Source organism: Amaranthus tricolor, chromosome 1 (genome assembly GCF_026212465.1).
Source record: "Amaranthus tricolor cultivar Red isolate AtriRed21 chromosome 1, ASM2621246v1, whole genome shotgun sequence".
Lineage (NCBI taxonomy): Eukaryota > Viridiplantae > Streptophyta > Magnoliopsida > Caryophyllales > Amaranthaceae > Amaranthus > Amaranthus tricolor.
The window spans coordinates 40,786,865-40,802,969 of NC_080047.1; the positions used below are offsets into that span (position 1 = coordinate 40,786,865).

The window sequence follows — 16,105 nt, forward strand, 5'->3', positions numbered from 1 at the left end:
AGAATTACACTTAATAGGATCAATGCTCAAAACACATGCATGTGTGCAGACACAAGCAAACGATCAAACTTGAACTGAGAAAAACGCTACAAGATTATAACATGCATAGCTGGAGGACTTCTTTACCTTCATGAAGATTCTCATCTAGGAATCATCCATCAAGACCTTAAAGCCAGCAACATACTTCTAGATACTGATATGACTCCTAAGATTGCAGATTTTGCACGACAAGGTTGTTTGGAGTAGATCAAACTCAAGGAGGCACTAGCAAAATTTTCGGTACCTAGTAAATGCCTTTCAGTTTAAGATGTCTTTTGTCTTCATATGATCATGGCTACTATGTTTGCCAGATGAAGTAAAAACCTACTAGTAAGGGCATTTAAGCTAGTGATTATAGGTGCTAATCTTCAAGTAATCTTTGATGTTGTATGAAATATAAATAGTAGCAAATCCAATGTTCAGAGTTCATGGGGCACCAACAAATAGACAAAATTTTCGCAAAGTTTCATCTGTAAAACTAAAAACTAAAATCCAAAAGATTAATGAAGTTCAATTCACATCATCCTCACCTCAAATGATGGCAACCCAAATGATGAATGAAGTTCAATTAACATCATCCTCAAATAATGAAGTACAATTAACAATTAACAATTAACAATTAACAATGAAAACAAAAGTCCAACAAAATGAAATACAACGTAATGAACGAACTACAATTGTTATCACCTAGTTTGCATATTTTGGAATCGTTGTACAATAGCATCAATACTAACATTGAGAAACAAATCTTTCTCTAAAAAGGTAACTAAGCTATCATTCAACAATTGTTCTCCCATGCAGTTTCGTACTTTACTTTTTATATGATGTATTCCAGAAAAGGTTCTTTCGTCACTTGCTGTCGTCACTGGAAGAAGCAGTACCAATTTCAATAGCTTGTAGACATCAAAATGGTTTTCATGCTTCCTTGTCTCAACAAGTTTTATGGAAAGTTCATTGAGAGTCTTCACATCCAAGAATCGCTCGTCGTTTCTCACATCACCAATAAAACTTTTAAGCGATTCCTCAAAGAATAACAAATCTTCATTTGGAAACTCATTTGGATAAAATTTAGCAAGGTTCAACAACTTTTTTGTATCAAAAGATGAGAATCCATCACTAGGACTAAAACAAGCCATACACATAAGCAAATCTTTAGTTTTCACACTGAATCGATTTTCAAGTTCATGTAAATGTAGATCAATCACACTTAGAAAAACTTCAACTCGATAATGATGAAGATTTGTAACTCGAGGAGCTTTACCACGAACCATCCTCCTTCCACCACCAACGTGACTAGCATAAAATTCTTCCATATTTGGAATATCACAATCATATTCAGCCGTGAATGAAATAACTTTATTCAAGTGATCTTCCCAACCATTATCTCTTAGTTCTTGCAATTCCATTTTTGTTTGATCAACCAAAGTCATTGCATGAACTATATCCTCTTTTTGCAAACTCACATTCAATGAATTCGTCAACCCAAATATAGATCCCATCAAATGTGCTGTGAAAATGAAATCAAATGACATCAACATACCAATGATTGAATATGCCTTTGTCCTATCAGCCTCATGATCATCTGCAATGGCTTCAAGGGACTCCAAGATTGGTCGAAACAAACCAAGCACATTTTTAATGCATTTAAAGTGAGTGCTCCAACGAAAATCACCCGGTCGAATTAAGCTAAGCTCTTGATTCAAATCACTTCCTGTCTCTAGTTCACCTAATGACAGTGCCTTAACAATACGAGCTAATTGTTTTGCATGAAGAAATTCTTTTCGTTTAGGTGATCCACCAACAAAATTCAATAGAAGTGGAAGGACTTCATCAAATAACCACCGACACTCACCATTCTTTTTGGAAGTTTCTACCAGTGTCAAATGAAGTTGATGAGAAAAACAATGAACATAATGTGCAGATGAACATTCATTCAAGATTAAAGTTTTGAGGCCATCAATTGAGCCTTGCATATTGCTAGCACCATCATAGGCTTGGCCCCGAACTTTGGAAAGTGTTAAAGAATGTTCCATAAGCAATGATAAAATTGCATTTTTAATAGTCAAAGAGGTACTGTTAAGAACGTGTACAGTGCCAAGAAAGCGCTCCAACACTGCACCACTCTTGCTAACATAACGCAAACAAACTGACAACTCCTCTTTACCAGATATATCTACAGACTCATCAGCAATAATAGCAAAACACTCATCACCAATTTCTTCGACAATTGCTTTGATGGTCTCTTTTGCACAAGCATTAATGATATCTTTTTGAATCGAAAGAGCTGTCATTTGACAATTTTTGGAGACATTTTCCAACACAACATCTTCAATATCAGGTCTACCTTCCGCATGAAATTTTAAAAGTTCAATAAAATTATTCGTATTTAGTGATTCTTGTTCTTCATCATGACCCCAAAATGGCATATCTTGAAGTATAAGCCACCTCAAGCACTTAACAGAAGCTTCTAATCCCCTTTGATGTTTAATTTTAATTCCTTCAACTTGCTCAAACAAAGCAACTGAGATTGAACTATTTTGATTTTTGAAATCTTCAAGCCTTTTCATTGCTATTCGGTGAGCACTCATATTTGCACCAACATGTACATCAAAAGAATCCGGCTTTTTCCAATTACGAAATCCATCCATCACAAAAGTATCTTGTCCAACATTATCATCCTTGAATAAATAACAAGCAAAACAAAAAGCTGCATCTTTCTCAACACTATATTCAAGCCATGTTTTGTATTTATCAAACCATTTCGGATTAAATCTACGGTTTTTTGTTCCAAACTTCGTGAATTTAAATTCATGCTTATAAGGTTGACAAAGATCTCTCGAACAATATTCTCTTCTAACAATATCTCGGTCACTTGGGTGAAATTGAGACATTCTTCTCCTTTTTCCGGGGTCTTGAGGAAGATTCAAAACATCAATGGAAGTTAATCTTCCTTCATTTATCGGGGTTATGGTTTTGAAAGTTGAAGTAGTTTCACTTTCTTTCACTTCATCTTGAGAAGAAGGAATAGATGATGGAGTAGGATTATTTGATTGTGCTTGACTTTGTTGGTCCCGACTTTCTTTACTCAAACGTTTTGCAAAAATAAAAGAAATATTCTCTTCTTTTCTCTTCATTATTTTGATTTTTGAATTCTAGTCTCTAGATTTCTAGTAAGAAAATTAACAAACACATTAACAAATATTCATTTACTCAATTATTCAAAAATGATAAACAAAAAAATTAAAAAATATTCAATTATCCAAGATAAACAAACACATTATCCATTACCAACTATTCAAGAAATCAGAATGTCTAACATAATCATAAAAACATAATAATAAGATAAAGATTAAAGATTAAAGAAATAAAGTTAGGGAAAATAAGAAAATGAGATTTGAGAATACCTCAAAACATCAAAATTAAAACTGAAATGAGGCTAGCGGCTGGCGGCTGGCGGCTGGAGGCTAAAGTGGCAGGCGACAGCGGTGGCTGAGGCGACTTGAATGAAGGGCGAGGGCGGTGACCGGGGTAAGTTTTAGGATTTAGGGTTTTTAAGGAGAGAGAAGGAAGGGTGAGTATAGTAGTACTGAACTACTGATTTCAGAAATCAGAATGTGGCGCGCGGAAAGTTTCTCCCCATTCCCCTGATTTTAAAATTTTTTAACTTTTTTTAAAATTGTCGGCACGTGCCAGAAGTGCCTTTATTTAAATCCGCCCTTAAATAAATGAGATAGCAAATATACAATACTAGTCTGTCCTCTTTAAATTCAAAGAGAAATTGTTGTATTTTTAAAATAAAAAGAAAAATAAATTATATGGATGAAATTAAAATAGAGTTAAAATGTATGGATGATAATAAAAGTATAAATAATGTAAATTAAGTGAGACGAATAAAAATAAAAAATAAGGTAAATTCAATGAGAGGGAGGAGTACACCTTAGAAATTTAACTTGGTTTCATTTGATTGATGTAGTTTATTTTAATCTTTTGGAATAAGATTTTTGTATTATTGTTGTGTATACTAGTTGATAAAAGTATAACTTTCCTTATGTAGTTTTGGTCTACTAACTTTTCATAATCCAGAGTATTCAGATGACTTGTCAAGTAAGGTAAATAATCAAGCTTTAGTTCTTTTACTTGTGCAAAAACTAAATCTTCTTAGATTGTGTTTGGCAAAAGGGAATTGAGGGTGGGAATTGGGATTTTAGGATAAAATTATAGATTAGTGAACTTTTTGTTGTAAGAATTGGTTTATATTATGCATAATATGTTACAGGTATGGAGACATTGAAGATAAGGTATAATTTTGAGTGTAGTAAATCTAATTCTATTATTTTTTCGGAATTATAAAGTAGGTTGAAGGAATAAAAAAGACTAGATGTAATATTTGCTCTTCAATTGAGACTCTAATTCTCAAAACACATTTAATTTTATTACTAGGAAATACAATTTTTTTTTCTTATGAGCTTCATAATACGAAGAGAAAATTTACATTTACATTTTATAAAGATTTTGCTTCACGTTTCTTCCATTATATGCACATTGTACTCCCATAAACACTATCCCGTGCTACTTGTAATAGGTGGTTTTTTGAGTCCACTTGGATTGCGAAAATTTAAATAAAATAAGATTATTTAACAACTTAATTTCAAAAATAAGCTTCGTGAAATCCCAAAATAAGCGTCCGTACATCTGTACCTAGCTTTGGAGTAAATCGCTGTTACTAACAGCGAAAGACAACAAAAAAAAAAAAAAAAGCCATAATTCGCTGTTAGTAACAACGACTTTAAGGTTAACTGTTCAACTCCTTAATCTCGTAGGTTGGAATGAGGAAGTAACTGAGAACTAAAAACTTAAAACGCATTAAGTCGCTGTTACTAACAACGACTTAATTCAAGGCTAAGTTTGGATGTACGGACACTTATTTTGAAAATTAAATTTTCACGAAGCTTATTTTTAGAATTAAATTGTTAAAACATCTTATTTTATTCAAATTTTCCTTGGATTGCTAAGATTTGAAAATTTTATGTTAAACTATCAAATCTTTAGAGATTTGTCTATAAGAGTATATTATTTGATCCTAATATAAATTTATACTTATGTTTAACGCCCACATATATATAACGTTTTATAAACTGTACCTAAATTGATAAATTAAAGGATATATATTACTAAAGATAAACTTTTGGATTATACGACATCAACTTTGTTATAACTCTAATATTTTAAATCCACTTATTATTATTATGTTGTCCAGATCCGCCACAATCTATCATCTTAAAATTCAAGAACTTCTTAACTCTTGCTATGTCAACATATGAAAAAGATATTAGAGAATGGTCATAAAGTCATGACTCACAAAATTTTCCATGCATTGCCATTGTACAACACAATTTTGAAACAAAGATTTGTGAATTTGTTTTACGTTGCAAGTTACCTTGGAATAAGTAAATGAAACAAAATAAATGGAACAAAACGAGGCAAATCAACAACGATGAAGCAAATAAATAAACTCTCTCCTATTCAGCCTATTAGTCCCATTTGCTTTTTTTCACTTATTGAGGTAATATTTTAACAGTTAATATCTCTTATTGTGCATAATTAAAAATTATGAATTTGATATTAATAATCATTGTATTAAGACGAATCAAACAACATCCTACTTGACTGTGTTTTAACTTATAGATTAAAAATGAAATACTATATAAATTATAGTGATAAGTGAATAATGACCAAAAGCAAATGAGAGAAGTAACCAGAATCGGAGCAAGTATTATTGAAATTTCAACAAACCTCATGCCCCACATGCCCCACAAGGGCATTATACTAGAAGGGGACGTCATTAGTGAGTAAACACATGCAAATTTAGTGTAATAAAAAGAATGACTTTGCATTGGGTCTTTGTTGACCCATTCTTTTGGGTTATGCTGACCTATTCTTTTGGGTTATTAATAAAATTTGAATAGTTATCAAAGAGTCAAGTCTTATCTAAGCAACCGATAAATATTATATTCTTCCGAACAGACTGGGTTCTATTCTCATTGACCTCCATTCTCTTCCGACGTTGAATCCAATGTGATGTCGCATAGATCGATTGACATCACTTAAATCCAAAACAAAAACAAATACATATTATGATCTAATACCCTAGATGAGTTGTTTACACATGTGATCGGGGATCAAACCTACAAGTTTACTTTAATTAACCTCACTCCTTTTTATCCTTGAAAATACTAGTGTTCCCTTCCCTTAGTCTACCCTCTAATTAAAACAAAGGCCTTAGTCTTTTTTCTATATAATTTTTTGCCGTGAATCTTGTGTCTGCATAGGTCTTGTATTTGCCACAACACGCTTTTGACTCTAGAATTATACTACTACTTTCTTTTGCTATAATGAGCAATCAATCAGCACTGATTGGTGTCTTCTGATAGAACAATAGGTAGATTTACAAATGGGAATTCCCAGTCCCAGACTATGTATTATTCATCTTTTTCTTTGTTTATACTTTGTGCCCATTACAATCTGTCAGCCAAATTTTGGATATTTTTATTACCTGTGCTCAAACACAGTTGGTAATTACACCAACAGCAGCATATACAAGACCAATCTAAATACTTTCCTCGCCTCAATTTCATCTGAACCACTAAATGATTCCGGCTTCTATAACATCTCCGTTGGCCAGGCTCCCAACACAGTTAATGGGATTGCGTTATGCAGAGGGGACGCCACCCAACAAGATTGCCATCAATGCCTCAATGACACCGCGATTAAGCTTCCTCAATACTGCCCTGCACAAAAAGAGGCTACTTGGTGGTATGAAACCTGTATGTTACGTTACTCAAACAACACCATTTTGGGAATCTGGGACTATTATACTTGGGGTTTGCCAAATGGCAATAATGTGAATAATGAGGACGAGTTTAACCTAGTTATGGTAAAATTATTGAGTAGTCTAATGTATAAAGCCGCATCAGGTAACTCTCAACTCAAGTTCGCAACTGGACAGGATAATCTTGATGACGATGGGAAACTTTATGCTCTTGCTCAGTGCACTCCTGATTTGTCATATCAAAATTGCTTCTATTGCATCTGGAATGTAATTAATTGGCTCCAATATTGTTGTGCAAACAGGAAAGGAGCGCGAGTAGTTGGCAAAAGTTGCAATATCAGATATGAGTTTTACCAGTTTTATAGCTTGTCTAATACGAGTTCTCCCCCCCCTTTGCCTATACTGCCTGCTCCTATTCCTGCTCCTCCATTGTTATCTAATTCCACAGCTTCAGGTAATATTGAAATTGTTCATTCTGCACTGCATAAAAACAATGAACTTCAGTCTTGTAGATATCTGTTTTTGTTTGTGCTGTCTAATATGTGTGCTGTGATTCTAATGTCTGACAATAGAAATATTTTATTTGAGATCTTCACTTGGCTATGTTTTTTGGACCTAGGAAATCATACCTGACATGGATACGTGTTCAAATATCACAGTCAAACTTGGCTAGTTTATCAAAAGATCCATATTTTTGGTCCAAAATTGAGTGTTCGACTGTTCAAATGTCATTCTCATGTCTCAGTGTCGAGGATGTGACATGGGTATTTGAGATAAAATGACGAGTTCGAGTAACATAGCATATTGGGATGTTTTGTTTGTCTTTCTGTAGCATTCAAAATAGTTGTAATATAGGCTTCCTATAATCTTATTGTTATTGAGCTTTTCCTGTACTTCCTGTGCGGCTAATTTTGCTGTCAAATTTGATTCTGAAGGCAATGGAAGCAAAAAATCGAGGATTGCTATCCTAATCACAGTCCCTACACTTGCATTGATATTTCTTACTGCTGGCTTCTACATTTTGTGCAAGAGAAAAAAGGCGCGGGGTAAAAGCGGAAGTAAGCAAAAGAAGTGAAGACAGTACTCCTCTTATCTCATTGACATTGCTGCGATTGAATCTTTTATGTGAAAGCTTTTTGGATCAATTGTAGCAATCTCAATGGAACGGATAGTTTCAATCTACTCTCGAATAATGGTTTTTTTTTTTTGTTGTTTTTTGAGCTTTGATTACAGCTACTTTTTCTCCTCATCAAGATAAAAATGGTGAAACCGTAAGTTTAGTATCTCTACAATACGGGTTCAACAGCATTAAGACGGCAACAAACAACTTCGCAGACTCTAATAAACTCGGTCAAGGAGGATTTGGTACGGTGTACAAGGTATCACTCGAACCATAGGCTATAAGGTTTATATCAATTGTCATATATGTATGTGTGACAGACACATCTTACACATGTTTGAACTCAGGGAATTTTAGCGAATGGAAAAGAGATCGCGGTGAAGCGAATGTCAAAGGATTCAGGACAAGGTGATGGCGAGTTCAAAACAGAGGTATTATTAGTGGCCAAACTTCAGCATAGGAATCTGGTTAGGCTCCTTGGCTTTTGCTTAGAAAACAAAGAAAGACTTCTCATTTATGAGTTTGTTCCCAACACAAGCCTGGATCAGTTCTTATTCAGTATGTTTACCCTCAACATTGATCCTTAATCGAGTCCAAATTTTGCAAATGACGTAACTTGCAACATAATAGTTGTAAACATGCGTGTGTGCAGACATAAGCAAACGATCAAACTTGGATTGGGAAAAACGCTACAAGATTATTAGAGGCATAGCTCGAGGACTTCTTTACCTTCATGAAGAATCTCGTCTAAAAATCATCCATCGAGACCTTAAAGCCAGCAACGTACTTCTAGATGCTGATATGATTCCCAAGATTGCAGATTTTGGCACGGCAAGGTTGTTTGGAACAGATCAAAGTCAAGGAGATACTAGCAGAATTGTCGGCACCTAGTAAGTGGTTTTCAGTTTAAGGTGCCTTTATTCTTCATATCAAATACCATACACTATTTAATGTAACTTGCTATATGCAGTGGATATATGGCTCCGGAGTATGCACTGCATGGATTATTTTCCGTGAAGGCTGATGTCTATAGCTTTGGCGTATTGGTTCTGGAAATCATTACTGGTCGAAAGAATATGGGTTCCCAAAACCGGGAATGTTCAGAGGACTTGTTAAGTTTGGTAAGTACATATTCAGCCTATAGTACTTTTTTTTGGATTCGGGGTATAGATAAAGGGGAAAGAGAATCAATCATTCCTGTATGAACTAAAACTTCCTAGCGAACTTTTCACTGTCAGTAAAAGCAAACTGTGATCCATGACCAACTGTACATTACGTATTACAGGTATGGAGACATTGGAAAGAAGGTACAGTTTTGAGTGTCGTGGATTCGACTCTATCAACAGGTCCAAAAGCACAGATTATGAGACTCATACACATGGGGCTGTTATGTATTCAAGAAAACGAGCAGGATCGACCTACGATGTCTGCAGCAGTTTTGATGCTGAGCAGCCATTCGTATACTCTTCCTGCACCTACGCGTCCTGCGTATGTCACGATCAGTGCTAAGCCCCACATGGAATTCAACCCAGATCATACCAAGGACAGGTCTCAAGGACATTCATCTGTGAATGAAGATTCTATCACTGACCTTTATCCAAGGAGTTGAGTTACTGAAGTGATAAGCTAACAAAGGAATAAGTTAAATAAAACTAGTATGGTTTAAGCCTCTAAGGTACAACTAATGAATTAGATATATATAGATATATATTAGTACAGAACTCGTGCAATGCACAGGGTTTTTTAAGTTAATATATATGCAAAATGCGTTTTTTTAACTAAAAAGTGAAGTATAAGTTACATTATCCCAATATCATTAGGTGACTCCCACCTAGTGTGAGATTTGAGAGGGTCGATTGACCCTTGGTAACAAGCGAGATGTGCAACTTCACATAAATTAAGTACACATGATTTGTTGAGTCATTTTACTTTAGTCCATTATAATCCAAAATCTATGAACTATAAATCTTTAGCCTCATCAAAATAAGAGACATAAAAAATGAAAGTGTTGGAAGTATGAGAAGATTTATTCTCCACCTCCGCAATCCGTGTGCCTCACCAAGCAATCCATGTGCATCAACAAGAAATACAAACTTAGTTAGGATGCTTGTAACTAACTTCTGTTTATATAACAGAATGTTGATTAGCTATTATATAGCTTTAGCTTCCTACATTCATTTGTATAAATAGATAGCTCCAACTCCCATTATATTTTAACCACTCCAATTAATGAATGAGTGTATGTTTCAAGATTGAATTGAGAGTTCTTGATTGACACTTGTTGAGTTTAACAGAAAGTATAAATTATATTATTAAGATCAATTTTTTTATTAAATTGTGATAATTAATATAATTAAAGTGACGGTTTAAGATTGTTAATGCATGTGCCAAAACTCTTAACACTGACGATAAATTTTAACCATAGTCGAACATGCTTTATCGACTTTGGACAAGGAGGATATGAATATGTCGAGTTACGGTGAGTTGAAGTTTGGGACGATACATGAGGTGATAGATGTGGAGCAAATGAGACTTCACTAAGGATGCAAGATCATAACTTGAACAAGGCAAGGCGTTGTAGGGTGGTTGCTCGAACAAGGCAGCACGAAAACAACAAAATATGGGCAGTTGTAGCTGCTCGTTCAAGCAAGGCCTGGCTCATTCGAGCAGGCTGGCAAATGCAGACAGAAGGTGCAAAACACAGCTGCTCGTTCGAGCCCTTGTGTAGCTTTTTCAAGCAGCTGCCTAGGATGCCCAGCGGCTGGCTTATTCATTCGTTTTGGGCATTAAAGGGGGAGCGGGCACTATTTCTTAGTCTATTGTCATGCTTCAATGTAGAGTTATTGTATGATTCTAAAATGTAGTATACCCTCTATATAAAGACATACATTCCTATAATCAACACACAACATTGTAGTGAGGCCTAATTTAAAAGTGAGGGGCTAAGGTGTTTACCAAGAAAGCTTTCTTTCTTTGTGTTAGTATTTGTGATCTCCATTGTTAGGAGATTGTTATCTTGATAGGTTGTTCTCAAGTTTGAGAGGGTTATTTATATTGAATTGTTGAATCTAATATAAATAAATATTTGTTGAGGAGGAGGTATCCAAGATACCTCATGCATTGTGTATTCTTCTTTCCATTGTTTCTTGTTGTCTTTATCATCTTGTTTTTCATTTGTAAAACCTCTATGAACTTTTAATTCAAAGAATTATGGTGCATCAATTTCATCATTATCATCCTAATGAATCCCGCTTAAGGCATAGTTTGAGAAGGGTGGGAAAGATAACAGACCAATACCCTCATCACGAAGAGGTTGCGATAATTAAATAAAAAAATAGTATTTCTACAAAAGTTGAAAAAAAATGTGTATTCATCACTGCATCAGCCATTGTGTATTTGTGTGTATAAACTTAAAGCAGTTCAAAGAACACTAAAAACACAATAGTCCTACCTCCACCACCATAGGTGGGAGCCACTTAATGACATTGGGGCAGTGAAATATCATTGTGATTAATGTAATTTTTATATTGGTTGATTTTATTTCTGGAAATCTAAACCAAAACCGAGTTTAGTCCTAATGTAACACCCCTGAATTTCCAACCCCTTAAACGAAATTAGAATCGTGAAGGACGGGAGGAAATTCGGGTGTTACATAAAAAGAAAAGAGAAAATAATTAAAATAAACGCTAAAGATTAATTGAAAAAGTGAGTAAGTGAAAATTTCGGCAGCATCTCGATTAAAACTGAGGGTGTGACAAGGATATATAAATGATTAACATAACTAAACTAATCTAAGGCTTTTAATGCCTTTCAAAAATACGCCACGACGGAATGAATCATCGTCGGCTTCTCAAATCATCAACTCTAACGAGGATCGTGGTTCCAGTGTTAATGCCTCAATCTGACGGATACTAAAAGAGTATTCTCACTACTATACATCCAAAAATTACGCAGCGGAACTATGGATCATACAAGGAGTCACATGGCTCCATACGAAAGAAATTATACAATCCCAAAAGAAAACTTTACAAGTAATATAGAAGCTACAAGCATTAGGCAATTTGTACACAATTATTACGACCGTACTTTGCTCTTTCCCCCAATGCAAAGCAAAAGAAGCTCCTATAACTGTCATGTCAAGCTATGATCCTCCTGCTGCTCAACATAATGACCATAGTCGGATGTGTCATAGCAGGAACATCATAGAAAGTCATGAACAAACAACAACAAACACATACACGTCAGTAATTAATGAACTTATAACAATTAGAGTCATTGAACAAAACTATAGACAAAGATATAGTATGGCAATAACGAGTCTACTCATCTCTCTAAACACCTCCATTTACTCATAATTTCTCTTTCAAACTACTAATTTCTTGAAGTATATTCAAAGGTAGTGAATATTTTCTCTGTTCATGGCATAGTGACACGGCCAAGGGCGTTATCGGCCACCCGGCGCCCATGGCAAAGTATGATTTCATGCCCCCTCCAGCTGACCCTCTCGGGTCCTACCTTCGGGAAAACTAACACACTGGGGTACTAAACCAGAGAAGAGGCCACCATATTGGGGTTTGCAAGGCCCGCATGGTAACACCTCAGTCAAGGGGCGGTATCGGCCACTCGGCGCCCAATGACCCAAGCATGCTCATACCCCCCTTACGATGGTCCCGTCGGACCTCACCTAGGGGACTACTAAATCAACCGGACATAATCCAGTTGAGTCACGCCAACTAATCATAAATCAAGGCTCAATAAGTAGGGAATCACTTCGATACCACACACAACCATGGTGCGTTCTCTACTATTTAGAAATCTGTTCTTATAGTCTCCTAATGCTTTCATTCTACTTGCCTATATCACTATTATGACTATTCAATAACATGGTTTACTTTCTGGCGTTCTATAATTCTAATGCGATGCATATAATCATGTAATATTGATAATACTTTGAAATGATGAATATAATAATTAATTACTGTGTGTACGTACCTGCAAGCGTCACTGCACGACCAAAGTTACAAAAATCACCCAACTAAGGTTCTACTTTCCTCTTATGAACTGGGAACCTATACAAGTTAGGAATAGAACTAATAAGTTTCCTTAACTACTTTGTCCTACCAGCTAAAAGCCAAAGTGACTACTATCATCCATTCATGACAAGTTTCCAACTACTTCTAGCACGTACGCAACTCATTCAACACCAAATATAATCGTCAATTCAACAATAACACAAGTTTTTCCATCGACAAAGAATAAAAGGATTATGTCTACTGTTTTATTACACCAACTAACTTTGAGTTGTAACGGTTCACATCATCTTAATATAAAACGACGATTCACACTTAATGTTGATGTAGTGCTAATATGACGACAATGACGAATCTTAAAGTTATCACATCGCAATATCATTTAGTTTATTCTCTAAGGTTATTCTCTAAGGTTAGAAAGAACTAAAATCAAGACATCATAACAAGTGACTTTAATAATTCTCAACAGTTGACACTAGGTTCATAGCCTTACTAATATCATTTAATCATACTTCGATAACCTAACGAGAGCACTTATAATCAACATTAATAATTTCTTTTACTTCAACAAGGCCAATTAAGACTACCATGCCTAACAAAACTCCCACATTCAACACAAATAAAGTTACTCATGTACTAAGACTCCATCAAAATAGCACACAACCATTATTTTCATTCATACTTTAAACTCTAAATCATAAATATGTTAAATTCATCAAACACACTCTTACCCATAAAAGATTCAATGAAAATAATACAAAGTTCAACACTTTTCATCCATAATTCAAAAACCCAATTCATAAGAACATTCAAATCATCAATCAAATTCTTACCCATAATAAGATTCAATGACAATCATACAAAATTAATACCAAACTCATAAACTTAGTAAAATCCTAATTAGATACTAGGAAGATTATTTAGAGTAAACTTGAGAGGCTTACAATGGGGTAATAAGAAAAGAGGGGTGAGATGATAAGTGTTTGATGTAGTGGTGGTTGCACAGGAGGGTCAAGACACCACGGTGGGCCTTGGTGTTAGTGCAGACAGCCGTAGCTGCTGGTGGTGGTGCACGAAAATGCAGCAGCAGCAGCTGTTTTGTAGGCGGGTGTAGCGGGGCTGCTGCTGCTGTGCTTGGTGCGCGCGTGGAGGCTGCAGCTGCTGCTGCTTGGTGGCTGTGCGGGCTGCCGGCTGCTCCTTGGTGGCAGTGGCGGCTCACAGAGGTGAGGGAAGGAAAAGGAGTGACGGCTACAAGCAAGAAATAAGGGTTTCATACTACTCCTTATCCTTGTTATTACTATTATCATTATTACTATTATCATTATTATTATTGTTATTATTATTATGTTTATTGATTTTTATCTCGATTCGTTTTCTTGCGAGACCCCACCAAGAGACTCACCTTCGTGGGCTCACACATTTTAATAATATAGTCGATTTGAACCTCTTTATTTTAGAAATCGTAACTATATTTTCAATATAAGTATGTTAATGTTTAAATTCGTATATGAAAGAAATTTATTAAACTAATTCAAAAATAATTAAATATAATTATAAAATCTTTAAAAACTAATAAAATATTAAATAATTACGTCATTAAAATTTCGGGGTGACTTTGACTCTTTAATGGGATTTTTTATTGACATTTTACTTCTTTACTTTTGACATTGTCAAGTGTCAGAATTTTTGGTGGCACAAGTATTTCACACAAAATGTCCCCTTTCTCTGCAAGAAACTTTAGATTTCTTAAACAAAATCTTGCATGCTGTCATTATTGTTAAAAAATACTAAAAATATAAATTGTCGAGTTTTTAATTCAACATATAAAGCTTTGTTCATTCTGGAACCGAAATTCTCATTAGCCGCAACCCTTAGAAAAAAAAATGATGGCAATATTTAAAAAAAAATTCATTTGAGTTTCACCAAGTAGACTTGGTGAATTTCCGACCTTGAACTAGAAGGAAAATGTGATTCGGAAGCCAAGTCTTTTGAAATATCTATCTATTTGTAACTCTAATACAACAACCATGAATCATTACTATGTATATTATTAATAATTCTAATTTCAACATCAAATTCAGATTCAAAAATCCAATTCATGCCAATAAATATACCCAATTCAAAAAAATCATAAAATTTACAACTCTAATTGTGTAATTGCAAAAAAGAATCAATATGAAAAGTTTCATCATCATTCCAACCTTAGAAATGAATTACTACAAATAAATTTGATTAATTTCAACATTATAATTATTAGACAAAAAATTGCAAAGAAAAAAGAAAAAAAATAACCTTAAAGAAGAGGAGCAAAGCTGGTGCAGTGGTGTGGTGCGGCAGAGGCAGATGGCAGGTGGACGCCGGCGGTCAGGTGGTGCGGACAGCGGGCGACAGGTCACAGGTGATGCACGGCAGGCGGCAGCTGTAGTCTGTAGAGGGCTTGGAAATTGGGGTAATTAAAAAAAAAATACTTCGTGAATGCTGAGAATAAGTGATAAGAGAACTAACCAACTCATTTAGCATAGTCGTCTTGAAAAAATTTGGGAGTTGTGTATAAAATTTTATTTTGTACTTTATTTATAATAAATATATTTATTTTATTAATAAGTTAATTTATTTTTTTGATTAATTTTTTTATATACGAGAGAAAAAGGAGTTTTGTGCGATCGATCACCTCGCACACCATCAAACACCCCCTGTGATCCAGGATATATTCAATTATACTATTTAGAGGTGTTCATTCGGGTGATCGGGTCTGTTTCGGACGGGTATCATTCGGTTCAATTGTATTTCAGATCGGTTATTTTTCAAATGCGTGTTATGACAGGTCAGGTCGGTTAGTCACAGCTCGGTTGACGATCAGTTATTTGAGCTATCGGGTTAGCATCGGTTCGGTGTTGGTTGAAGTTCGTGTCAAGTAGTCAATCGGTCTCGGACTGTCATCGGTTAATAATTGGTTCGGTTTTATCGGGTACAGATAGGGTTCGGGTATTATTTTCCAGTAGAATTCGACTACTTATTACTATAGATCGAGTCAATATCAGATAAAGTTGTTAGACATTTTTTGATTGATGATAAGATTCCCCTTAA

At 34.9% G+C, this 16,105-nt stretch overlaps 2 protein-coding genes and 1 long non-coding RNA gene across 3 annotated transcripts; 1 reads left to right on the forward strand and 2 right to left on the reverse strand.

Moving 5' to 3' along the window:
- Nucleotides 1-99: 99 nt before the first annotated feature.
- LOC130796782 (uncharacterized) lies at nucleotides 100-3,662 on the reverse strand. Its single transcript, XM_057659181.1, has 2 exons — nucleotides 3,444-3,662; nucleotides 100-3,206 (listed from the first exon to the last, which is right to left on the reverse strand). The coding sequence occupies exon 2, from the start codon at nucleotides 3,171-3,173 to the stop codon at nucleotides 723-725; it is 2,451 nt and encodes an 816-aa protein (XP_057515164.1). The 5' UTR covers nucleotides 3,174-3,206; nucleotides 3,444-3,662; the 3' UTR covers nucleotides 100-722.
- Nucleotides 3,663-6,135: 2,473 nt separating this feature from the next.
- Nucleotides 6,136-10,536, forward strand: LOC130796792 (cysteine-rich receptor-like protein kinase 10). The gene is made up of 7 exons (XM_057659193.1): nucleotides 6,136-7,322; nucleotides 7,804-7,926; nucleotides 8,090-8,247; nucleotides 8,336-8,546; nucleotides 8,641-8,878; nucleotides 8,959-9,109; nucleotides 9,274-10,536. The coding sequence occupies exons 1-7, from the start codon at nucleotides 6,491-6,493 to the stop codon at nucleotides 9,595-9,597; spliced, it is 2,037 nt and encodes a 678-aa protein (XP_057515176.1). The 5' UTR covers nucleotides 6,136-6,490; the 3' UTR covers nucleotides 9,598-10,536.
- A 417-nt stretch (nucleotides 10,537-10,953) lies between these two features.
- Nucleotides 10,954-15,534, reverse strand: LOC130796802 (uncharacterized). Its single transcript, XR_009038756.1, has 3 exons — nucleotides 15,311-15,534; nucleotides 12,981-13,057; nucleotides 10,954-12,143 (listed from the first exon to the last, which is right to left on the reverse strand). It is a non-coding gene; the product is annotated as an uncharacterized LOC130796802 (long non-coding RNA).
- Nucleotides 15,535-16,105: the final 571 nt, after the last annotated feature.

Coding starts and splice junctions, on each gene's coding strand:
- LOC130796782 (XM_057659181.1), bottom strand. CDS start 3,173: ATGAAGAGAAAAGAAGAGAATATTTCTTTTATTTTTGCAAAACGTTTG.
- LOC130796792 (XM_057659193.1), top strand. CDS start 6,491: ATGGGAATTCCCAGTCCCAGACTATGTATTATTCATCTTTTTCTTTGT. Junction 7,927..8,089: donor GGCGCGGGGTAAAAGCGGAA/GTAAGCAAAAGA, acceptor TTGTTTTTTGAG/CTTTGATTACAGCTACTTTT. Junction 9,110..9,273: donor CAGAGGACTTGTTAAGTTTG/GTAAGTACATAT, acceptor TACGTATTACAG/GTATGGAGACATTGGAAAGA.